The 26,334-nt window shown below is 36.0% G+C and overlaps 1 protein-coding gene across 1 annotated transcript in view; it reads left to right on the forward strand.

Annotated features, from left to right (window-relative positions):
- The window catches only part of mtmr10 (myotubularin related protein 10), a 51,896-nt gene that overhangs the window by 17,508 nt on the left and 8,054 nt on the right, over positions 1-26,334 (forward strand). The window contains exons 5-14 of the mRNA XM_056461566.1: positions 5,895-6,037; positions 14,968-15,061; positions 16,539-16,686; positions 17,568-17,655; positions 17,937-18,025; positions 19,475-19,605; positions 19,927-19,996; positions 20,136-20,206; positions 24,257-24,429; positions 24,536-24,706. Coding sequence (XP_056317541.1) covers positions 5,895-6,037; positions 14,968-15,061; positions 16,539-16,686; positions 17,568-17,655; positions 17,937-18,025; positions 19,475-19,605; positions 19,927-19,996; positions 20,136-20,206; positions 24,257-24,429; positions 24,536-24,706 — 1,178 coding nt within the window. The remainder of the gene's footprint in view (positions 1-5,894; positions 6,038-14,967; positions 15,062-16,538; positions 16,687-17,567; positions 17,656-17,936; positions 18,026-19,474; positions 19,606-19,926; positions 19,997-20,135; positions 20,207-24,256; positions 24,430-24,535; positions 24,707-26,334) is intronic.

Here is a 26,334-nt window from a genome sequence, read left to right on the forward strand (position 1 = left end):
CACTGTTGTCATTCAAATTGAAGCTAAAATAATTAAAAGTGCAATAGATATTTTATTTATTCACACTTCATACAGTTTCACAATGATTTAAATTAGACACCCACTAAAATATGTAATAGCTCTAATAGATTATTTACAAATAATAAAAACTCATGTTCAGAATATGATTAATTAATTTAATGAATGTAATAACAATGAAATGACACAAGGATAATGTACTGAACTACAGAAACGTATTTAATACTTTACATAAAAGGCTTTTTTTGGTGATGGAAGCTTAAAGACGCCCCTCATATGGAGAATGAGATCATGCATTACTCGGTGCAAAAATCTTGATGATTCTGTGGGTCTCGTCTACCAAATCTGAACTTTAATTTGTATGTTATATTAGATTCAACTCGATTTGCTTTTCTAAAAACATTTAAGAGTTTTCTTGGCTGTGTTTTGGATTATTGTCTCGTGAAATGTCCACTCTAATTTCATCTTTATCATCTAGTGAATGTAGATGTTGGGCTGAAGCAGCTAATATTATTTTACAGTGACAAAGGGCAGAGGGTTTCTGAATAACTACTGCGAGATTTCAGCTGCTGTCTGGGCTTTTGCTGCCTTTCTACACCTCCCTTTCTTCATGTGTTCAATACTTTTTCCCAGTGTCATTTTATTACACAACTTAATTTGTAAACTAATTAATATTGTTTTCTTTGCATATATGGATTTTTTGGGTAGTTACCCACATCTTGTGAAAATTTCAAGTCAACAGCACCTTTAGAAATATGTTTTCTGAGAAAAAAATGGTGACATGTTGAACACTTTTTTCCCCCACTGTATCTGTTACACTGAATAGCCGTGGAACATAATTTCACATATTTAATTTTCATTCATTCATTCATTATCTTTTCGGCTTAGTCCCTTTATTAATCCGGGGTCGCCACAGCGGAATGAACTGCCAACTTAACCAGTCCTTCCAGCCGCAACCCATCTCTGGGAAACATCCATACACACTCACTCACACTCATACACTACGGACAATTTAGCCTTCCCAATTCACCTGTACCGCATGTCTTTGGACTGTGGGGGAAACCGGAGCACCTGGAGGAAACCTACGCAAACGCAGGGAGAACACACAACACAGAACTCCACACAGAAACGCCAACTGACCCAGCCGAGGCTCGAACCAGTGATCTACTTGCTGTGATGTGACAGTACTACCTACTGCATCACTGTGTCGCCGTATTTAATTTTAACAATGATTATTTAAAACATTAACTTAGACACTTTACTTTTATTTAATATGATATGACACCAAATTGGGATATATCATATTTGATCCTTGTGCATAAAAATAAATGGGAGCAAAAAAAGGGAAATCTGGAAAACAGCACATGATGAAGGTTGCGTTAAAAAAGATTTGCAACCTCTCGTAATGTGTAGGATGTTTGTTACACAGTTGAAAGATGAAAAAAATTCCATAGACCAGTTTCCTGAAAAAGTGAGCTATCATTGTTATGCTTGACATCATATATTACATGGTTTTGCAGTGAGGTCTTAGTTCTTAGTTTTCCACATTTGCGATCAGAAATTTTCCACGGATGACCTGGATATTCGAGACGAACGCCCAGGGCTTCACAGACCCTATTGAGAAATGGTGCTCTTTGAAATCCAGCCATGCTTTTATTCTTTTAATAGCTGAAATGAAAATGTTTTAAGGCGTCCCACTGGTCAGACCCTGTATGTATCTTTATATAGAACGTCTGCTCGCGTGTTATCCTTGTCATTCGCTCCTGTCTCCTCTACTTCACTGGCCGCAAATGTGTTTTTACACAGTCACTGGCTTCCATTTTTTAAACTTTGGTTGTTCTCCATCTGTCTTTCTACCTCAGTTCTCAATTTGATCTCTGCTTGTGTGTCTGTTCCCGTTTTCCTTTTTGTTAGCTGCTCCAACATTTGTATTAACATAACAATACGGATAATGTGTCCCTGATGAATGACTGTAACCTAAATGACTTTGCTTTGGATTTTTCCATGAGCGATGCGGTCGGTTGTGAAAGTGTAGTGTATAGCTGCAGAACCTGTTTGGGTGGCTGTTTTTAGCTTTAGCTGCAGATGAGCTCATCCAGCCAGACTGCAGCCTGAGCCCGGCCACGATTAATCTTGTTTGTGTTAGATCTTTGCACTCCCCTCATTGCTGACTTAGCCCCCCAAGTGTTGAATTGCTGTGCTAAACAGATAGAGCATGAAGCCTGCTTTCCTCCCCTTTTTTAAAAACTGTCTGTCTGTGTGGCTTCAACAAAAGACCTTTATAAGACATTCAGGCTTGGAAAAAAACACACTGCATGCTCTTTGAGGCTTCAGTCTGTCAGTAAGGCTTGCAGAATGACCCCTGCAGTCTGGGATAGTGCCCTTGAAGGCTGTGTATGCTGTATTAATTACAGCACTGAAAGCTAATTTTGAAGCACATCCAACAGGCCTTGTCTGCTCATATCTGGTGCATTAAAATATCTGCCGTCACATGCAGGTAAAATCTGATTTACTTTCACCTTCCAGTCACTTTCATCAACAACACATATAATGCACATAAATAAAACTTACCTTTTATTTACACACAATACATAATGCAAAGTACATATTTTAAACCATACAAACTTCCTCAGGTGAGTGGGCTTGGCAAACCACCTGTAGAAAAGACCCTCTTTCTTCTCTCTGACACTTTAAACGACACTTACAGCAGTTTTGCACATTTGCACCAGACATTCTTATTTATAAACAAGATTTATGCTTTACACAAGTGAGTGGGCTTGACAAACTACCAGTTGAAACGCTCTTCTCTCTATATAACCATCCTCCCCCTCCCCTCTCACTCTAGCACCCAATTCTCTGAGCACAAACAGTTCCTTTGTAGAATTAGGCCTCATTTACACTGATACGTTTTAGTTTTAAAACGACGTTTTAGAATGAAAACGATCCATGTCCACACGTTTCACCTAGTGTTTCTGAAAAGATTTCTGTCCACACTATACCACTGAAAATGCACATCACATGACCACACACACACTCTGGCATGCGCTGCAGTGGATGCACACATCTGAGCTCCAGGTAGTCAGCGGGTCCTTTGAGCACACCTCCCCTGATGAGAGCAGTGCAGGTCGGATTTCATCTCACTATAGTTCTCTATCTATTGGTCATTTGAATCCATTACTTTTTCTCAGGTAGCGGGTTTTGGTTGAGCGCAAAGATACGTTAATATATTAATTTATGTTACCACATACACCGATTCGGCACATTTGACTGATTGCTTGCTTTTATTTCCTACATTGTATAAACTTATTGTATGTTATACTTTTATAATGGCCGTTACTGATTATTAAAACTGATATTCAGCAAAAGAGACAGGGTATGTTACGTATTTTTAATGAAAATGAAATGAGGCAGTAATGTTATAGGCTCCTTTTGATATAAATATGCATACAATGGAGATGATTGTCATATAAATATGTAGCTACATGACGCCTCAACATTTTTAGTGTCTGTTAGGTTGCTAATATCAAAATGAAAATAGGCGGTTCCTTTTATCAGATTTTCATTTTATTGTTAGTGAAACAACGTAGCCAGGCTGATGTGAATGACGTTATAAAGTACACTGTTTTTACCCGACATGTCCTCAGGAGTTTGTTTTCAGTATCAAACTTGTGAAGTCTGAACTTAAGGAAAGGGTGCAAGTTTGAACTTTGTGCACTTAATTTTGAGGAAAAGCCCAATCAGATGGTGAACGTCTTCAGCCATGCCTTTGTTTTCAGATGTCTCTTTTTTTCCCCATCCACACTGACCCGGAGCAGCAGCGTTTTAAAACCAAAACAGCCTCTTCAGCATTTTCAAAAAGCTCCGTTGTCAGGCTCGAAACCTCTGGGGTAGTGTGGACAGAAGGTGTAATTGTAGCAAAACTTATGCATTTTAAAAGTAAAAACGTATTCGTGTAAACAGGGCCTTAGTACTTGTGTGTATTGCATCTTGTTGAATTGCTGAATGCCTCCTCAATTGTACGTTGCTTTGCACAAAAGTGTCTGCTAAATGTAATATAAATGTAGTAATATCATGACAAGCTGTATATAATCTGAAAGCTTAGAAATTGTTATATCTGTGTCCTGTAAAGAAAGCGATTCATCACATAGCCATTTCTGTAGATTAAATAGATTAAACGTACTATATATATACTATATAATCATATTTTGGTAATTCATGCATGAGCAGTAAATTGTTTTCTGCACTTCACTGGTGTTACTAAAACCTAGAGTATAAAAACCCTAGGTTTTAATAGGCGCAATAAAACAAATTATCATAATACATTATACGCAATGAATAGTTTCTTTATAGAGTGATTTTAAAGCATTTATTTAATCAAAAAAAGTTTACTATAGACTGTAATGTACACTGTAGAAGTAATGAATGTGGAGGTCATATTGCTTTGTTTGTAACAAATTAATATCAATTGAGCACTTCTTCTTTCTGTCCATTAGTGGAACTTACATTTTATAGAGTCAGGTTCTCTAGAACAGATGTCCTAGTTACCACTTCTGTATTCTATGGTAGTTACTTTATAGAAGGGGGACTTTCTTTTATTCAAATCTATTTATATAAATTTTATATATGTATACTGTAAAAAATAAATCCGTAAAATTTACTGTAAAAAACAGCAGCTGTGGTTGCCAGTATTTTACCGTTAAAAATACGGTACAAACCGTAAAATAATTTCTCATTTTTACAGTAAACTACCGTATTTCATTAATTTATAGATGTAATATGTCTGTATTTTGAATTACCAACATCTTTTGTTACACAGTTAGACACGTTAACACAGCCATATGCAGGTGGTGATGAGAAAGTTATGTACATATTGAACCAATGCTCACCACAAACAACTTTTCCCACAAGTAGTAAAGGGTATCAGTGTATAGAAGGTGCTCAGTGTCATTCACACAGCTACTAAACACCAGTATGGTAACACGAATAAAATTAAAGTCATGAAATAAACATTATCAACATTAGATAACATAAATCTCTAATGTACATAACTGATGGGGAAACAACTAAAAAGATCAATAGTAATGTCAACAAGCTTGTTGTCAAGCTTGTGCTTCATCCCACTCCATTTTCTACCACGTTGAAATGTATTCTTTTGCTAATGATATTTTATGTATGATACTTTGTTTGAAAATAAATAAATCAAATCAAATCAAATCAAACAAAAAGCATAAAAAGTGATGTGACATGCAGGGAATTCTGGGAAAGTTAATTTACGGTTGTTCGCCACATATGTTAAGGAAACATACTGTTAACCAGGTTACTGTAGCATTTTTACAGTTTTATTACCATTGAAATCATGGCCATTTTTTACAGTGTGTATATATATATATATATATATATATATATATATATATATATATATATATATATATATATATATATATATATATATATATATATATATATATATATATATATTGGTATATATATTGGTGTGTGTGTGTTATTTATTTATTTATTTATTTATCTATTTTTATTGATTTATTATTTATTCCAGTTCTTTTCTTTATCGTGTTAGAATTTGTCATGATTCCATGAGCCTTCAGGCTGTTTGTCTGGATATTATGTAACACAGACTACACATAATACAGATTATACTCCTCCACTCACAAGCACATGTACTATCCGATAGTGGGATTGGTGAACTTGGCAGTAAGCACGCATTCTCTGACGTATAATGCTGGAGAAAGTGAGAGTAGATCAGGTCTGCTTCGTGTCATTTTTACTTCTCTTCTCCCCAATTATTCCTCTTTCTAATTTCACTATCAGTAATATAAAAATTCTAATAATCCTGTTTTGTGTGTGTGTTTAAATAGTGAATGATGTTAAAGGGAAGCAGAAGATCTTAGGATCCAACCAGAAGCTGAAATTTAACCCTACTGAGCTTATTCTCTACTGCAAAGACTTCCGGATCATCCGATTCCGCTTTGATGAAGCTGGACCTGAGAGTGCTAAAAAGGTAAAACGTAAAAACCACACAGACATGTAAACTAACTAACCCAAACATACTCCCGCACATGCACACACACCTCCACGTTCCAAGAGCTTTGGATTAGTCTGAGAAAAGATTAAGAGCTAATGGGTTTGACTGCATCCCCTTACTGAAGACTGGTGTGTGTTCTTTCTTTTTGTCTTGAAATAAACAAGTATATGAAACTCCTGCGTATTTTTGGGCCCAGTCCTAGAATGAAGTGGAATTATTAATTGTATTAAATTCAGTCTGTGCTCTGCATCTTTATGTGTATGTCTGTATTATGATCATATTTGTCAGTGTCCTACTTAAGAAACTTTTCCTAGAAATAGGCCTGTGGTGTTTCAGGAAGTCTCTAGTCGTCTTTCCCTCCCTACTGAGTGGTTGTAGGATGAGGAGATTGTAGTTGTCTGTTCGCCTAGACAGCATTGCTTTCATCCACCTTATTTGTCTGGTGGACACTGATCCCACTGCAGAACTGTAATGACGAGGTGTAGTGAAGCCATGTTCATCTCTTTCTGCTATAAATTCTTTTACCCATAAGACACTGAATGGTGCATATATTAGAAATTTTATATTATTCAAAATATTCAGAATAATTTTTGTTATTTCGTTTTATTTGATCGATTTTTTTAGTCACAGATCGGATTCTCACATTTTTTTGGATCAGCCAAAAAGGGGAGGAGACAAATGTAATTTGCTTTCCATTTATTACAGAAACCGTACTGCAAGACACTTTTGGTTTTAACAAACAGAACTGCAAACCTACATTTTTATTATATATAAAACTAAGAAATAATCAGCTGAATAAAAATAAATTGTAAAATATTCAGTACTGTGAGAAATGCACTGTCACTACTACTATTGCTGATAACGTTAAATATATAAATCTAACATTATAATTTGTACATTTATTTTTAGTCTCATTTTCAATAAATTATTCAGTTATTCACTTATAAAACTTCTGTATCATTTTTGAAGAATTATTCAGTTACATATTTTTATGGCTGGTTGTCACCACCTGTTGGTATAGTGTATATAGTGTAATTGCTGCCTACAGCTTTCATTTTTGAGAGTTGTTAAATGCGTATGATTGTGATTTTAATCTTTACCATAAACATCAGTGGTTTTATCTAAACTATAAACTGTTATTCCAGTATTTCTGTGTTATATTGTGTTGTTTGTAACTTCTTAACTAACTCAAAAGACTAAAGACTGAATCTCTTGTTTTTTTTTTTCGTTTTTTAAACACACATTTGACTGCGGCGATTCGACAGATTAACAAAATGACCCTCATTTATAATTTATGTTATGTGGGTGTTGAGATCCTGAACTTTTAATGTTGAATTGTGCAGACTACACTGAATGCATCAATGCAGGCTAAACAAGTAGTGACCGAAAACACCTTTAATGAAATCCACCACATACCGCATAGCCTACCACAACTTCTTCCGTCATCATTATATTTTACAGGACAGCCTAAATGCTTTCATACATGCGATTTGAATGACGCGAGAGGCAATCTCTCTGTGATCGTTACGAATTTAAGATTAATACCAGTAAAAAAAATTATTAATTCACAGGCCACGTGTGTTCCGAATTGTGGGTTGTGATCCGAACGAACCTGTTATACACCTCTAGTGTAAATGGGTTATGCTTCACTCAAAAAAATTTGAAATTGAAAATGAAAACCCACCCTCACATCATCCCAACCTTTTGTGGCATGGAAAACAGTAAATTGAGACTTCAGTTCAAGCTTGCAGAAAACATCCAAAGTTGTGCAAAATTAGAATTTTTCAGTGCAAACAAAGTACTGTTTCCATCACATGTAGAATAGTTACTTCCTGGGGAACTGGTGTAAAGTATTAATATTAAAAATGAAAGTTGCTGCAACTGGGGAAGCCTGAGGTTCTTTTTTTCCCTAAATAATAAATTAGTTGGGTTTCAGAGAGCGCAGATGACATTTGCAAAAATAAACACTGCTGTTATCTTGTGTTCAGAGGCAGATACCTAATGTGTGGGAATGCAATTGTGTGAGACTGTGGTGGGAAGTAATTATACACAATCGGTTTTGATGAGGGATGACTGTTCATGTAGAATTATTAAAAGAGCATGTGAGATAGTGTGCAACTAGGTTGATGCTCTGGTTAGTTTGTTCACATCTAATCACATTATCTTTTTATATCTGCAGTTTTATTCTTTTCTTTTGCAGTGTTTCAAAATTTGCTTTAAAAATAGAGGCTAGAATAATTGAGCTGATTGAATTAATTCGAATTGTTTTAGCCCAGCAGTTTTTGTTGATATGGGCATTCATAAGAGTCAGGTATTATTGGTGTGCAATGTGCTGGTTAAATCGCACATCGCTGACTGCTCCACTGTAATAGCTGCTGGTATGTTCTGTTGGCTCTCTCCAAATCATTGACACTGCAGAATGTTTAGATGTTTGTTTTCTATTCGACTTTTCTATTCACTGGTGGTGGTTGTTTAATTAGTGTTGGAAGTATGGTTCGAACATGTCAACATGTGTCCTGATCTAAAGCTTTTAAAGTATTGTGCTAAAAAGGGGATGGGCTTTTTTAACCACTGTGGTTATACTATAACACTGAAAAAAATGCTTTTCTACCTAGACATTTTTGTCTTGTTTGGAGTCCAAATTTCTAAAAAATCTTAAACCAAAAAGCATTTTCTAAGCAATTAAGAACTGTTGTCATGTTTTCAGAAATAAAATGCCAAAATTATGTGAGTTTTTTTTTTAAAAGCAAGCTAAACAATCTACTAAACAAAAAATAATCTTGTTTTTCATTTTGACAAGGTATTTTTGCTTACCCCATTGGCAGATTATTTAGCTTGTTTTAATGAAAACTCATTAATCAGCTTAATTTTGACATGATTTCTTAAAACAAGACAATATTTTATTGCTGGACTAGAAGACAAGTAAAGCACTTTTGCAGTGAATGCAAAGTCATTTCACCACAAGTTGTGTTTATCTGTTCACACAAGGCATTGCAGTGGGCAATATGCATGTGGACTTTTAATTTTGTGTAAGCCAGCTCATGCAATTCCAGTGAACTGTCATGCCATTATAAAATCACCACATTTAAAATTTCATTTGTTTAAAATTAATGATCTTCACTGCCTTTTTGGAGATGCGATATGAAGTGGTTATCACACCACATAAGCAGCACTGCATTAAATTACATAGGTCCATGCTGTGTCTTAATCTATCTAATGCCACAGTCTATTTATCTGATTTATGTTTTAATTAAATTATATTATTGATGCTATATAATGAACCTTATGAAATTGAAAATAGTCACATAAGCCTTTCACCAAGCTTATTGCTGACTGAAAAAAACATGTGCTGTGCAAATAGCCAATTCCTTCATGATAAGTGTTAATCTGAGCACCAAGTTATTAAGTCACTTTTATTTCTCTTGTGCTTTATACAATGCAGATTGAGTCAAAGCAGCTTATTGGGATGAAAATGCCATAATAGAAAAATCTAGTACATGATTTCATCATTGTGAATCAACCAATACTGGTTCTAGTTTTTTCATTGATGATTCAGATAAGTGCAATATGAATGTCGTTGCTGATGGATGTAGTTAACAGTAGGGCAGCTTTACTGACTCCAAAGGCACCAAGTGCTCCTCTGTCTAAACCAGAGATGCCCAAACTAGGGCCCGCAGGCCAAAGTTGGCCCATTCTAACCTTTGATTTGGCCCACCATTCCATTTGAGAAGAGAGGGAGAATGATGGGTTGGTGGTCAAGGTGAATATCTTTGAAAAATGTTGTCGTTTCGAATGTAATGTAACCTTTTGTTTGTTTGTTTTGTAATTTCTTTAGTTTTGTGTATTTATTAGATTTTTAAATAAACATAAATACTGTCACTTGACGGATACACAAGACATCAGCGAGCAAATCAAGGCAAAGGCAAGCTTAGTGTATTCAGTATTGAACTCAATTGTATTATTAAGATTGTTTATGTTTTTTCTGCAATAACTTAAAACATTTTTAATATACCGCATTTGTTAATATAATTTAAAGCAATGTTTTCTAGTTGTTTTTAAATATTAGGAAATAAATGAGGAGATTTCGCACAGAAACTTTAATGTACCTTTGGCCCACAGCCCTCAGTTACAGTAAGTTTGGTTTTTGGCCCTTCATAAGAAAATGTTTGGGCACCCCTGGTGTAAACAAAAGACGATATATAAATCTTCATATGTTTATTTATATATTATAGTACACAAAGTTGAATAGAGCATCTTTTCTGTACATTTAATACATTTTCTAATTTGTTTTTGTTTACTTTTCCTCCAATTATTAATGTGAAAGTCACTACAAAACTTGCACTGCAGTGAAGCCTGCTGGATTGTTTAGCAGTTTCCACCAAAACCATCAGAGGCTTTCTGCCTCATAAAATAAAGCATGTTCTGCTGAGGAATGTCTCTCCCTCTTGTTATATATCTGCACCATAAAGCAGATAAAAAGAGCTCTTTATACAAGCCGATCTGATCATGCGTTGAACTCCAAGCTCTGTGACTCACACCAGCCTACAAACTCATCCTGTTGCTTCACAACAGCTGCTGTTGCCTGGTAACGTGGAACTTTGTGTAAAACGAACATTCCACAATGTGCTCCTGACTCAAAGACTATCAGAAGCGGAGAACGGCCTCCTGTTTGTCATTCTTACAGCATAATGAGCCCTGATCGCCCATTCCTGTGGCATGACTCAGAGAATTGAACGCTTTCCGCAGCATCTTCGGAATGATTGTAAGTCATCATAAATGAGTCACTAGAATCTCAAAGGCTGCACTGAGAGCTGTTGCTGTTTTTTGACAGCAGAAAAGGGAATTTTCCTTTTGTAATGGGAAAAAAAGAGTAGTTTTTCACCTGTAGTAACCCAGAAAACACAGAGCCCAAACTCCAAGGGGAATAACTGGACGGATAGAAGTAGTGAAGTAAAAGGAGAGAAGGAAAAAAAAAGAGGTGCCAGAGTTCAGCTCTAAACAGTCTGCCAGCTCCTGAGAATGTGTGAAGGAAGGGGGAGAAAGGGTGCAAGAAAAGCACCACAAAACACAAGATGAACAAAAAGCCCATTCACTTTCTGAGTGCTTAGCAAACATGCGCATTTATCCTGAAGTTCCGTTCTAGAGCTTTTCTGACGCTTTTGTTCCTCATTTCCAGTGAACGCTAAACTATGGCGCTTGCGTGAAGGGCAAGTAGAGTGCGTTTCCTTGACAGCCGTTACAACGTGCACCGCTTATTTATATTCTGCTGCTCATGAAGGAGCCCAAACGGAATGTAATCCTCTGGGGGTCTATTATCTCAAGACCTCACCTAAAAATGAATAAATATTCAGCTAAATAACATGTTGTGAAATATATTTGTATTGATTTTCAGTGTATTTGTGTTGTGAAGGAGGAACTTTTAATTTGTGTGTGCTTTTAGGTTCTAATGAGCTATTTTTAAATTAGCTAGGTTACTAAACAAGCATAATGTTTTTTATGAGCAATGGAAAAAATGGTAATTTCTTAAAACTCATTTGGAAAGGAAACACTTCACATGTCTGTTGTGCCATTAGTCTCTATAAACACCTTTGTTAAAGTCTTCCTACGTTAATCTCCATAGCAAAATACTACTGGTAAATAAGTACCTTAAAGGGATAGTTTACCCCAAAATGAAAATGTAATCACTATACCTCAAACTCAAGTCGTTATAAACATTTATGAGTTCTTTTCTCCTGTTGGAATAAAAGAAGATATTTTGAAGAACGTTAGAAAGACAAACAAATACTATGCAAGTCAATGGTTACAGGTTTTCAGCATTCTTCAAAATATCTTCTTTTGTATTCAACAGAAGAAAGAACCTCAAATTGGTTTGGAGCAAGAGAAGAGGCAGTAAATTATGACATTTTTGGGGGGGTTTGGTTGAACTATCCCTTTAAAACCAATAATAACAATACATGCTTTAAAACCTTTGTTTGAAAAGCTATTTGTGCGATAATTTAAAAAAAAAAATTTGCAGTTAAAAATCAAAACACAGGTCTTAGAAATTAAAAACCAAGCAAGAAAATAGTTTTTTGAAAGCTGGATTTTATAACACGCCGTAACTTTTTAGCTTTCGCTAATTAAACCAGTTGAAAAATTAGTGTAGTGGAATGCAAAAGCCTATTGTTTGTGTGAACAACCTATTTTAGACTTCTGAAGTGGAGCTTGTTTTTAGTTGTTTTACGGAAATTACAAAAAGATGAGGATCCTAAAATTAAAGTATTATTGAATAGGGAAGTCTTTATCACAGCTATAACAGGAACTGCAAAGAAAAATGATATAATGGGAATCACAGTTTCACAACATTTTCTGTTCCATCCAATAAATAATAAAACAAGGCAACCATTTTGTTATGTATTTTAAAGTCAGTGCTCCTTGGTGAAATTGGGTGGACTTCATTGCCTACTTTTAGATTGAATTATATTATTTTAGACCACATGAGGTGAATATGAGTGAATGTGTATACCTTAACTGAAAATATGTTGTTGTTTTTTGTAATCTATTAAGCATCATACTTATGTCCTGTAGGGATGCAACGATAATAGATTTTGGTTGTAAAATTATAGTCTGAAGAATAATCACGGTTTCACAGTTATCACGATTATTATACATTCATTAATTTTAAAACACTACTAGTTTTTTTATTATTAAGTACAAAATATAATAAAAAAACAAACAATCATCCATTTCTCCTTTTTGGCTTAAAAATAAATGAGAAAAAGTTTTTGACATTTAAATATAAATAATAATTTTACACTGAAAATAAACTACAAACAATAAATAAATAAAAATAATAATAAATAAAAAATGTATTTGTCAAATGTTTATGTACGTATTCCATTTTAAAGAAACCAAATGTAGTCAAACACTGCTGAACCTCTGTCTGAAAGGCACTTTTGGTCCTGTTCTTCTCGTGGTGCACTCGCGACATTCTTTTAACTAGGTGTGCCTGGAAGCGTGTATGAGGGCTTCGCGTCACTCCCAATATGTGCCAAGCCATACTTCTCCATTGGAAATAACGAAACGCAAAACACACGATATATGAATAGCATCAGCTTAGTTAATCCAGTGTGCGTGGGAATTAGCCTCAGTGTACAAGCTTTGAACTTTAAACTTTGAACTTTGTTTAGTTGCAGCAGTTTTGTTCCGTGCAGAAACACGGTGTTGAGATGCCTTTACGATTAATTAACCTTGATGAATTAAAGCGTGCCTAATAGTGAAACCGGTTAATAGTTTCATCCCTAATGTCCTGCTATAGTATATCAGATAGCAGAATACACTTTACCAGTACATGTAAAATGTATGAACTTGCTGTTTCGGGTTGTGTTGTAGTTTGAAGCTTCATGTAAATGTTGATCTATGGATAATTTTCATATAGCTGTATTGCCCGCTGTTGGATTAAGTCTATGAGACCTATTGAATTTGATTGTGTCAGGATGTTGGATGCTTTTTCTTTGTGTTTTAGCTCTAGCGTCTTTAGAATGTAAAGGAAGAACAGTATGTAAGGAAATAAATGAGTAATTAGAGATCTATGGAAAATGTTTTTTGACAGTCATGTTACATTTTTTATTATTAATTAAAGATATAAATAAAGCGAGCTTATTCGTCAAACTATGGGAGATTTATGGTCATTCAAATGGCGAAGATGAAACACAAATCTAAGTTTAAATGACAGATGACCTGAAGCGGAGGTGGATACACCTGTATTCAACATCATTTAAGCGTGTGGAAGTTCAGCCAATGTAAATTGGATTTCTGGTATGGTGGGTCGCAATAGTAATAGGATGATGAGATTTACCACAGGGGCATACTTGGATTAGATTGATTGATTTCTTTTGCATTTACCACAAAATAGAAGTGCACAATTGAAAGATAAGCACCCATCCACAAGGATCTTATAACTTTTTATTCATTACAAATTTACTATGCATGAGTTTTGCTTTGCACTCTTAAGTACTAAAACTACTCCCTCTTTTCAAACCAACAAGACTTTTGTTCATTTTCAAAGCAGAAAACAAGATATTTTAATGAAACCTGAGAGGTATCTTTTAAAAATTATATGGTTTTTGAACTTGAAGGTGAGTAATTGATGCCAAAGTTTCATTTTTGGCTGTTTCTATACATGTTAGGTTTATCGTTTCTATACAAAATATGATCATTTCTATACAAGTAACATATACATATAAATGTAAGATAAAAAACTTTTTTTTTTATTATTGTTTGTTTATCCTGTTGTACTTTATATACAACAAAGATATACAACACTTGCAATACATGTAAGCTACAACAAGAAAAAGTAAGTTTGTTTATTGTGTCTTAAAGGTTAAAGTCCAGTCTAGATTGAGCTCTGAACACAGTGTTTTGAATATTTCCATGCCTGGATCTAATGCAGTGCCAAGAAAAGCTCTTCTGAATGAATAAACAGGGGAACTGACCAACAGGTGTTGCAGGAAAGCAGATAAAAGAGGAGGAAAAAATCACAAACTGCACCATAGGGATATCGCCCAAGTGCAGGCCTTTACTAGCAGTGCTAGTGCCTAGAATTTAAATCAAGCAGTACAGGTGGTGTTTTCTAGTGTCCTGTGGCAGAAATGTCAGTTCTTTACAGATTATTTGAGCACAGGCTAATTTTCCCCTCGAAAAGAAGAGAGACTACATTTCTCATTTGTAATGGAGGATTTGGTATTTGCAAGGGTAAATTGGACCACAAACAGTTTGTTAGTAAATGTCAAAATAGCTGTATTGTGAGTGGATAGAAGGAGGAATCATTTTTCACTATCATTAAATTCCAGTTCTGTTCCTTAAAAGATTACAGGGAAATGTCTTTTTTTTTGTTAGTCATGTGCTTGTATGATGTTCTTTCACAGGTATGCCTGGCCATCGCTCATTACTCCCATCCTGCTGACCCACAGCTACTCTTTGGCTTTGAATACGTCGGAAAGCGATATCATGGATCAGCGGGTAAGAAAACAGAGTCAACTGTGACCGCAAAATGATTTGCTCTGTTTCCACTAGAGCTGCCAAATTGAGTTGAGCTGTCCATACATTCTGCTTCCCTGCAAGTCGAGACATGACAAGACTTAGTGGAGAATGCAAAGTGCTTGTGTTATGAATAGACTTTATTAAGATTGATATGGCTGGTATGATTGAACTGCACAGTAGCATGTAGTTTAAGAAATGACAATGTATTGATCTTGGTCAGAGGTGCAGTACGTGTGACGCTAACAGTAATGTACGCTTCCTATTGTTTAATGTAAGCTGATTTAAAAATATGTACATACACATTATTTATATTTTTATTCTTTTATATACACTGCAGTAAGTCTGTGGTCCATGAGACAGCTTGTACATAGTAAAAAAGTATTATTGTGAAATATTTAGTAATATTTTTTATGGCGGTATTTCTTGTTGTAAATTTATTTGATCAATATTAATGTTGAGAATATTTGGGCTGCTTAATATTTTTGTGTAAACTGTTTTTTTGTGTATGAAAAGTTTAAATATAGTTGAATGATTTAAACAAATACTGTTTTAAATTAATTTTATTTATTTATTTATTTTTTTAATTAACCCTTGTGTGCTGTTGGAGATGTTTTCTGCCCACTCTGGGGTAATTTTGAGGCTTTTATATGGAGTATAGTGCGTGTGTGAGAGTGACAGAGACATTTGCACACCTTGATATGTCTGAGAAAATTAAAATAAGCAGCTCAGCTCACCTAACACAGTAAACATACACTGTAAAAATTATATGATCAATAAGATGACAATATATGTTTTTAGTTCATTGTAACTTATTAAACTAAGTTAATCATGTTCTAACTTAATTGTATAAGTTACGTGAGCTGTTTTAAGTCAGTTTAACATAATATAAGTTTAATGGACTTATAAGGTTAATTTGATTTAGCTTAAAAATTTAAGGCAACCAGGATTTTTTTTACAGTGTAGTAAGTGTATTTATGCACGCACACTATAATTTGTTGTTTTACTCTATAGAACTCCATATAAAAGCCAGAAACTTTTTTGCACAGGCCTATCTAAAGGATTAATGGTGCCAACTGTTGATCAACAGTAAACATGACAAATTTGACCTCTTCCCAATAGGGAAGATCACCAACAATCAAGAATGTCATGGCTTTGCGATCAAAAAAATGTTATTAAAATAGAGGTCAGTGGGGCAAAAACAGCCACTATCATAACAAAAGCGTAGTAAATTTGAACAATACACAGGGGTTAAATGTTTATTATTATAATATATTTGTGTATTTTAAATTTTGAATTGCAGTTAATATTTTATTGTAATTTCTGATAATAATGTGTTTACAAAAATTAAATAAAATTAAAAATCAGTAATCCACCTACAGCTTTCTCATCTGTCCAGCCCTTATGAATTATCATCGTTTTGCTGTGGTTTGAGTGTGTACATGTTTGGTTTGTTTAGGTGAGCGGGTGAATGGTGTTGACCCTGGCGGGGGTTTGCAGACTCCCCTGTTTGACTGTTCTTCAGACTGGGACAGAGAGATCAAGCGTACCGGTGCCTCCGAATGGAGGGTGTGTACCATCAATCAAGGCTATTTCATCTCACCCAGGTAAGTTTACATATCAATTGTGATCTGTTTTGTAAACTGCTTGTATTATAAGCATCTTAGGCTGAAAATCACAGCTGCGTGACTTATATAATGAGTAAATGTAACAGAAACGCAGTCATGAGTATATACGGTATAATTGGCTATTGCTAACGTGAACATGGATTAGTCATCCTAATAAATCTCCTGATGAAATGAGGATAACTGATTAAATTAGACAGGTTTGTATTAATCTGCTCAGACAGACAGGAATGTTGTGCTCTCTAGAATAATCCTCTGGAATGAAATCACTGATCTCTCAGATCCACACGCAGTTCAGTATCAGGTCATTGTGTTTATAATGCTAACACAAAGAAGCATCACACATTTGATTGTGCTTTTTCTGCCCAGACTCAATGGAAAAATATGCCTCGAGCAACATTTGTTTTACAAAAAGCACCTATACATACAGATTGCTGATGTTCACAGCTGAAATAAACCCTTCAGGCAGGAAAACGACAACAAACTTTATTTCTGTTTAGACAAATAATGATTACAGTGCAGAATAATGAAGACTTTTTGATTGTTCTTTGCACAGTGCTCTTATTAGAACAACATACATATAATTACCATAGTGCATGGTTTTTAAACATATATTATTATGTCTACATGACATTTTGATCTCAATCATATACAACTTCAGCATAAACTTTGTTTGATAATATGCACTTAGAGCCAATACGGTTTGACCAAGGTAAAAACATGGTAAAACTGCATGGTTGCTTCATTCATTTCACGCAATAAGTAGCTTAATGTACTTTTCTAAAAATGTTACCACAGGCACATATCTTTTCTCATAAGCCTGGACTGGGAATTGAACTTGAACTGTTTTCTGTTGTTTGCAGTCTTCCAGAGTACTTTGTGGTTCCGGTCTCTCTAGCGGATCAGGATCTGAAGCAGTACGCCTGCTGCTTTTACTCTCAGCGTATCCCGGTAAGCACCGTTTACTGGGCTGCAATATTGGTTTATGGAGTGAGAGGGGAGGAAATCCACAAATCACTTTTACTCTCCAAGTCTTTTTTTACACTCACTCAGAGAGGAAGTCACCAGTTAGTGTCTTGGTTTACTTTGCAAAATAAGAAATGACGTCTTTACATAATCTATCTATATTTTCCTTGTAGATGAATGTACTTGAAGTAGTTTTAAATCTACCATTTGTAAACATAATACGTAAGCTGAAAATTATTTGTGTGTGTGTTCGGTTTGATTTGCAGTTGTGGTGCTGGAATCACCCCAGTGGAAGTGCTCTGGTCCGCATGTCTAACATCAATGACCCGCAACAGCAAAGAAAAGTGGAACAGAGGTAAGAAAGAGAGAATCAGAGGCTGATTAAGGCAAGCAGATTTGGTTGGATATGTTTAAATGAAAACTATACATGTATGTTTAATAACATTATTTAATAATATTTAATAATATTATTACTAAATAGTTGAAGTCTTCTTTTTAAATCTATTCAGCTGATCTCTCAGTCTGGTGAGAGCCCTTTTAGCTTCACTTAGCTTACATTATTGTATCAGATTATACCATTAGCATCTCACTCAAAAATGACCAATGAGTTTAGATAATTCTCCCATTTAAAGCTAGACTTCTGTATTTACATTGGCAGAAAATGAAAAGCATCAATTTTTTTAATAGGCCAATATATATAGGAACTATACTCCCATTCTGGCGTGATAATACATTAATTTTGTGTAATGATATTTATGCAGCATCTGAAAATAGCTTGGTTATGTTGATTCCCATTTTTAGGCATTGCGTAATATCATTGCAACTGTTGCAGCCATGGATATGGCACCAAAGTTCCTTGATTACTATGCCACAATGAGAGTTTAGTTCCTAGCCCTAGAACAGGGGTTCTCAACTCACTTCTTTCTCCGATGGATTTTTGAAGGCCCACCCTTCTGACATGTTCTCTAAAATGTTTGCATGAAATGCTCATTTAAACCTTTATTTATTAACAAATATATTATACATTTGTTTTGCCTTTTATTATTTTCTATTATTAATATTTTATAAAATAATATATAATTTTATTTAAATGTAACTATATATAAAACTAAAACTATGTAATATATATTAAATATATTAAAACAAAAAAGAAATTATATATAATAAAAAAACACATAATCAAAGTGAACCACAGGTCAACAGGGAGATTGCAAAAGACCAGCTTCTGCTTTAAACTGGACTGACTGAATATCTACTATTATTCATTCATTCATTTTCTTTTCGGCTTAGTCCCTTTATTAATCCAGGGTCGCCACAGTGGAATGAACCGCCAACTTATCCAGCATATGTTTTACGCAGCTATCTCACGGTCCACCTGCAGTATCACTGAGGCCCACTATTGGGCCGCGGCTAACCGGTTGAGAATCCCTCCCCTAGAAGTTTACTTATCTTTCTTAGTACACAATGTAACTACAGAAGAGTCAAAATTTAAATGGGAAAATGACTAAAACTTTTTTAAGTGAGATGCAAATGGTCTAATAGAATTCAATTATTTATGCTAAGCTAAAAGTGATCGGCTGAATGGTTAAAAAATGATAAAACAACTTTAACTGTAGTGTTTTATTTCAGTGTTCCTTAAATGAAGCAGTAATAATTATTTTCTATATATATCTATTTAATGAAGCACTCTGGAGAGTTATTTTCCCAAATATAATTTCTTAGCTTTTGAAAATGTTGCCATGTTGTGATTATCCTTGCTTGCTCATCTCAGATCTTTTGGCTTTTGACTTTTCTATTTCTGCAGGATTTCCAGCGCCATCACTAAAAGCCACCCACTGCGCAGTGATGTCTTCAAGTCGGATTTAGACAAAAACCTCCCAAACATCCAGGATATTCAAGCTGCTCTTCTGAAACTGAGACAGATCTGCGTTATAGGTAATCGATACGCTTTTGGAGAAGGAAAACTGCGGCACACACTCAACTAAATAAGACTTTAACTGTAGGAAATCCTTTCAGGCTTAACACTGGGCTACAGTAAGGGCCTGGAATGTTTTTGGTTATTTCAGCAATCCCACATACTGCTTCCTAGTGCCATTGAAAACATGTTAGCTGGAAATACAGTTTTGAAACATAGCTTAGGTCTAAACAATGATCCAAATTAGTTAAGCTGTCTGATGGTGTGATGATATGTGTATTGCCTCCTGCCCCACTCTGGCTCTAATGTGCCTTTTTGCTTGCATCTGTACTAACATGCAGAGTCATTTGAGGAGTCTGAAGAGAAATGGCTGTCATCCTTAGAGAGTTCAAGATGGATGGAGTATGTCAGGTGTGATTGAGAAGTATTCAGTAGTCACCAGACAGCATACTTAGCTTCTGCCAATTATGGATTCTGTTTTTGCATTCTCAGGTGTTTATTTAGGCCTCAACTGATTTGAGATTGTTGTGATATGTTTTTCTTTTAACAGGACATTTTTGCAGCACGCAGTAGAGGTTGTCTATATGCTGGAGAGTAGACATGTGTCTGTCATACTCCTTGGTAAGAAGCAGTTTGTACGAAGACATTTATGATGTATATGAAAAATATGTATATATGAAAGGAATATTTCACTGAAAAGTAAACCCTAATGTCATTCCAAACCCACATCGTATCCGCGGGGTCTTAAAAAGTCTTAAATCCAAAAGCTGAACAGGTCTTAATTTTTCTTTGTTCATGTATAGCTTTCAAATCTAGCCATTAACACTTATAAAATCACCAATTATCCCAATCTCAATGAAACTTTTTATTTATTTTATTTATATACCCCTTAATTTATTGCTTTCCTTACAGTAACATTTGTTTAAAAGTTCTCAATTTATTTACTGCTGAGGATACTGACCTGACCTATATTTTTAATATTAAATTATTATTAGTGTATGATTAAATGTATTAAATTTGAATCATGTTTTGATAGGGCAAGTGAAAATCTTTTCCAACTGGGATATTTGAAAAAAAAAATCCTTAGCATTTAGTCTTGTATAAATCTAAAATATAATTCATAATGGTCTTAAAAAGTCTTCAGTTTAACTTGGTGAAACCTGCAGAAACCCTGTTCACCCAAAACTGAAGATTTACTCACCCTAAAGTGGCTCTTTGTGAACACAAAAGGAGATATTTTGAAGAAAGTTATAAACTTGTAATCATTATGGTGGCTGAGAGAGCTTAACATGCTGCAGTTTAAGAAAACACATGCAATTACAAAAAACGCCAGCAAATAATGGAAAGATCTTCGTCCATTTGACAGCACACATGCTGAGAATCCTCACAATGCATATACATTAACAAGACGAGCTGCATTTTCTCACATGTTATCTCACGTGTTTTCTTAAATTACAGCACGTTAAGCTCTCTTGGCCACCGTAAACCTTTGACTTCCATAGAAAAACTAATTCTATGCAAGTTGATGGTTACCGTTTTCTAACATTCTTCAAAATAACTTCTTTCAGATGAATGAAGTTGGAGTGTCTTGTATCTTGGCTCCTCCATGCTATGCAATGGTGTTAAGTAATGGCCTTGTTTTGAACCTTCCAAAAGCACACGAGAAGTATCCATATTTGAAATGTTTGCATAGTAGAAATTTGGAATACTTTTAGTTCTAGGAAAGCCTTTTTGGGAACTAAATAATTTGATACTTTAGAGGGCATTCACATAACTTGTACAATTATTTCTCCATAATCAGAGCTTTGACCACTGCGTCCTCCATACACCAGTTGTTGATTTTGTTAAATGGAGTATAAAGAGCCCATATTATACATTAAAAAGGGTCATATTTCGGTTTTATGGGTCTCCAACAAAATACTGATATGCATGAAAGGTCAAAAAACACTTTCATGGTCTTATAATATGAATTTATTTTTACCTAATTATCCCAGCGACTCCCGGATGAATCGTTCAGCGATTCATTTGTTCCCAAACCCCTCCTTAGCGTGAGGCTAATCTGCGCTGATTGGACCGATGACAGCCTGTTGTGATTGGTCGACAGCGCTCAGCGTGAGACAGTAAAATGCCCAGCGTAGTTTTGTCAAGCCCCCGGTTTGCCAACATTGGTATAGGATCCGATCGCAGCGGACGCCAGAAACATAGCATAGGTGGCCATAGCAACGACAAATGGTAGTGGAACACGAGCTCACAAACGCATTTAAATCTGTAAACAAAGCAGCACACGTCATGTTTCAACGTGGCATTACACGCGATATGAGAATATAAAGAGTTAACCTGATACAGTACAAGTGGTTACAAGTAACAAAACACAATTAAATACATCATTTGCAAGCTAGGTCTGATTTCATTAATTATCTTTCATTTTGGAGCTCTTCTCCCTTCTCAGCTGTAACTTAGATCATTTCTATTTGCAATCATTGCTGTGGCACCTCTTGAGTGAAGTGTTATATGTTCTCAGGGCTTACCTGTACTCTGCTTTGCCCAGAGTACACATCCCTAGCCAGGGGGTTGTAGCGCTCACCAGAGCTCCTCCTCAGCTGCAGCAGGCTGCCTTTGTGCCTAATAAACTGGCCTTATTTTGCATGCAACCCTGGTGTATTGTCTGTCCATTCGTCTCACAAGTCTCATACATCAGCAGTCTTTTCTGATCCTTCCTTTAACAAACGAATGAATCGCCCATTTCCCTCACACTTCCAATAATATCCAGGTAAGCACAGCGTCTTCATGACTTATAATGACTTCAGGATCTGTTTGTATTTGCTGCTGGGTTAGTGGGCGGGGCCACAGGTTTAAATTTTCCCGGGTTTGCATGCGCAACAATTGGACGGGGCTTATGTTTCATAGACATGTGACGCGAAACGGCTAAGACTCGTTTTGAAGATGATTCATTCTAACCACTATGAGTCGACTCTTTTTTTAAGATGAATCAATAGTTTTAAAAACTGTCCACTTTCAGATTTAAGCCTTAGCTGGATATTTCACTTCACTTAGAGCTGTGTTACACACTACATGGAATGTCATTTTCAAAAAGCTACAATGTGGGCTCTTTAATGTCGCTGTCGGCTGGCTTATGTTACCTTCAGAGTTCCTTAGTAAAGTTGTGAATGCAAAATGGCCCAAAGGGGAAAGGGGAGTTGTGACTGGTGATAATTTCACAACTGAGTTCCTTTTTTTTGTGATCAACGTTTTATTGACTTTAGATTAACAAAATGAAAAAGACATTCAAACAAAACAATCAGGGGAGGGGGAGCAACAGAAATATCAACAATTTTCAATCTGAAAGATTTACATGGAGAAAAAAAAAAAAAAAAAACTACATGTTCATTCCTTTATATAGTCCAAAATGCTGGAAGAAAAACATTGCCATGCATCAATGGTACTAGGTCTAGCCTTATTGATTTGTGCTATTGTAGCTTCACAAGTCACTATTTTAAGGAGGCTATGAATCCAAAATATTTTTGCACACATGTGGGGAGAAAACCAATTTTGTATGATTGCCTTCTTTGTAACTGTAAAACCAGCAAACCAGCATTCTCTTCTTTAGTGCACTTATACAGAAATTAGTATCATCATTGAGAAGACAGAAACCAGTATTAGAGACATAATCAACTTGTAGTAAAAGGGACAAAACAGAATTTACATGAGATCACAGGTCGGCAACAATTGGACATTCCCAAAACATATGAAGAGAATTACCTGAGGATACAGTGTTACAGATATGAAAGTTGTAATTCGACTGCAGTTTCATTTTAAACCTCTTATAAGGAGTTATTATGCTCTATGTATAACTTTGAAATGGATAAGACGATGAGCTAAGTTTTTAGAGGTTAAGATTAGGTTAGCCCACACCCTTTCCCAGTCAATCGATAAGTTCAAATCTGTTAGTTCACAATTTCATACAAGTTTGACAGAAAGAGGCTTTGCAGTGTGATCATTATTTTGCTATATATTACGGAAACAGATGGTCGACCAGAGGGTGGTGCGATCCAATCCCACATAGGATGAGAGGAAATAGGGGATGCCCCGGGAACATTATAGGCTTTGAGAGCAGAGCGTAATTGAAAGAAGACAAAGTATGATGATGCTGGTAAACAAAACTTAGTCCTTAATTCTTGAAATGAGACCCTGGTTATCATACAAGTCACCGCATGTGTTTATGCCCAGTGTAGACCAAGAAGGCTGGACAAATGACCGATTTCCACATAAGAAACAACTGAGTTGCTTAAATGATAAAAGCCCCTATTGGTTACCATGCCACACACACGTTTACTTCTGACCCCTGTTTACCCTTTTATGTGTCTATATATGGGACAAAAAGCTACATTAAATCTGCCGTACAATTGTATAAAACAATCTCTTTAGACAACTTTAAATAAGATACTTGATTAATTTGCCACATTTTTCTACATTTCAGTTACTACATTTTGACAATTTAGTTACTTGTACTTTAAATTTAGGTAAAGAAATCTCTTGCCATTAAAATACCTGCCTAACTATAGAACAACATGAAGGAATGATGACAGACATTTCATAACTGGGTGAACTTTCTAATAAGTCAAATGTAATCTGTTTAAATCTTATTTTGTCTATATGTGTTTGCGTGTGCAGAGAAGGAGGACCGGGACCTGAGCTGTGTGATTTCCAGTCTGGTGCAGCTTATGTGTGATCCTCACTGCAGGAGTCTGCATGGCTTCCAGGCTTTGATCCAGAAGGAGTGGGTGATGGCTGGGCATCGCTTCCTGGACCGCTGCAACCATCTGAAGAAGAGTGACAAAGAGGAGGTAGCGCAGCTTATATATATATCAGATATATTGCAGCATCATATTTGTTCATTTATAAAGGGGCTTTCAGATGTGTGAAGTCAAGGTGTTTTATTTCTCTCTGCAGTCTCCTTTGTTTCTGCTGTTCCTGGACTGTGTGTGGCAGCTATGGAATCAGTATCCAGCAGCGTTCGAGTTCACTGAGGTCTACCTGACAGTGTTGGGGGACAGTATGTGGGTCCCTGTTTTCAGCACCTTCCTCTTCAACTGCCCTCGACAAAGAGCAGAGCACAGCAGGGTTAGATGCTTTTTGTTTTGACAATTTATTTTATAGAAATACATTTGGTATGAACAGCTTTATTCCATCAAATAACATCTTTGTTTGTTGTTTAATTAATCATCTGATAAAATGCACTTACTGTGCACATGTATGTGTTTGTATTTAAAATACATCTACATGTAATTACATCTGTGACTAATTACGATCATTGATCATACTCGAAACAGTGAACTCTTTTTAAACTTAATGATTTTATTAACCTGTCCCTGACCTTAAATGGCGGCAAAGGTGTTTTGTAATACAACATTACCATAATTTCACCAAACAATTACATCTGTTTACATTAGTTAAAAGTAGCTGTAAATAATAGCTATATTTTTTTATTCCAAGTTGTTTACTATTTACAATAATCATCAACAATTTTCTCCTGTATAAAATCCCTCATAAGTTTCTGTGCTTTTATGACGTTCTTTCTTATGTTGAACACAAAACAAGACATTCAGGTGAATGTTGCAAACCAGCAGCCATTGGCATCCATAAAGGTAACAAGAAATAGAGTAGGTACGGAAAGTATTCAGACCCCCTTAAATTTTTCACTCTTTGTTATATTGCAGCCATTGGCTAAAATTATTTAAGGTGTTTTTTTCCGCATTAATGTACACACATCACTCTATATTGACAGAAAAACACAGACGTGTGGACATTTTTGCAGATTTATTTAAATAAAAAAAACTGAAATATTACTGGTTCTAAGTATTCAGATCCTTTGCTCAATTGCGTTTAGATCAGGGCTCTGGCTGGGCCATTGAAGAACAGTCAGAGTTGTTGTGAAGCCACTCCTTTGTTATTTTAGCTGTGTGCTTGGGGTCATTAGCCGCATTTCCACTATCGGGCCAGTGCGAGCCAGGGCTTTAATCGGGCCAGGCCGGGCCAATAGCCCGGGAGGTTGAGAAATGAGGCCGAAATCATGTCGCGTTTCCACTGTCGGGCTAGTTGCTCGCAGCGCGTCATGCAAACACAGCCCCCAGAACGTCCCCCGAATCAAACGTCACACAACCCGCCCACTTCAGCGGGAACAAAAAACTCAAATTATAACCACAAACACAACCTGGCGTCACTACGAGAGCTGGAAGATGGAGAACACCGAAGCGATTGCTTTTTTACTGTTTGTGGTCTGTTGGTGTAAGGCCAGACAGCGATCCCTGAATAAGGACATTCGAGTTCGGCGGCATTTACTTCGAACACAGATTTTTCTTAGTGAGTCGATCAAGCGCGATAGCAAAACAAATGTAAGGGAAGAAAGCATCTTGTCTCCTCTTTACCTGACAGGAAAACTCCGCCTTTGTACGTAACCCCGCCCCGAAGCCCCAGTTGGCCCTCCTTGGCCCAAGGTATTCGGCGGGCTGAAAAAGGCCGGATGCTGGCCCCAAGGAAGCCCCGCTTTGGCCCGATTACGCCCCGGAAGTGATAGTGGAAACGCGACTGGCCTTGGCTCGCCCTGGCTCGCTCGCTTTAGGCGCGATAGTGGAAACGCGGCTATTGTCTTGTTGGAAGGTAAACCTTCAGCCCAGTCTAAGGTCCTGAGCACTCTGCAGAAGGTTTTGCTCTAGGATATCCCTGTACTTGGCCACATTCATCTGTCTCTC

The sequence above is a fragment of the Danio aesculapii genome, chromosome 7 (assembly GCF_903798145.1).
Source record: "Danio aesculapii chromosome 7, fDanAes4.1, whole genome shotgun sequence".
Lineage (NCBI taxonomy): Eukaryota > Metazoa > Chordata > Actinopteri > Cypriniformes > Danionidae > Danio > Danio aesculapii.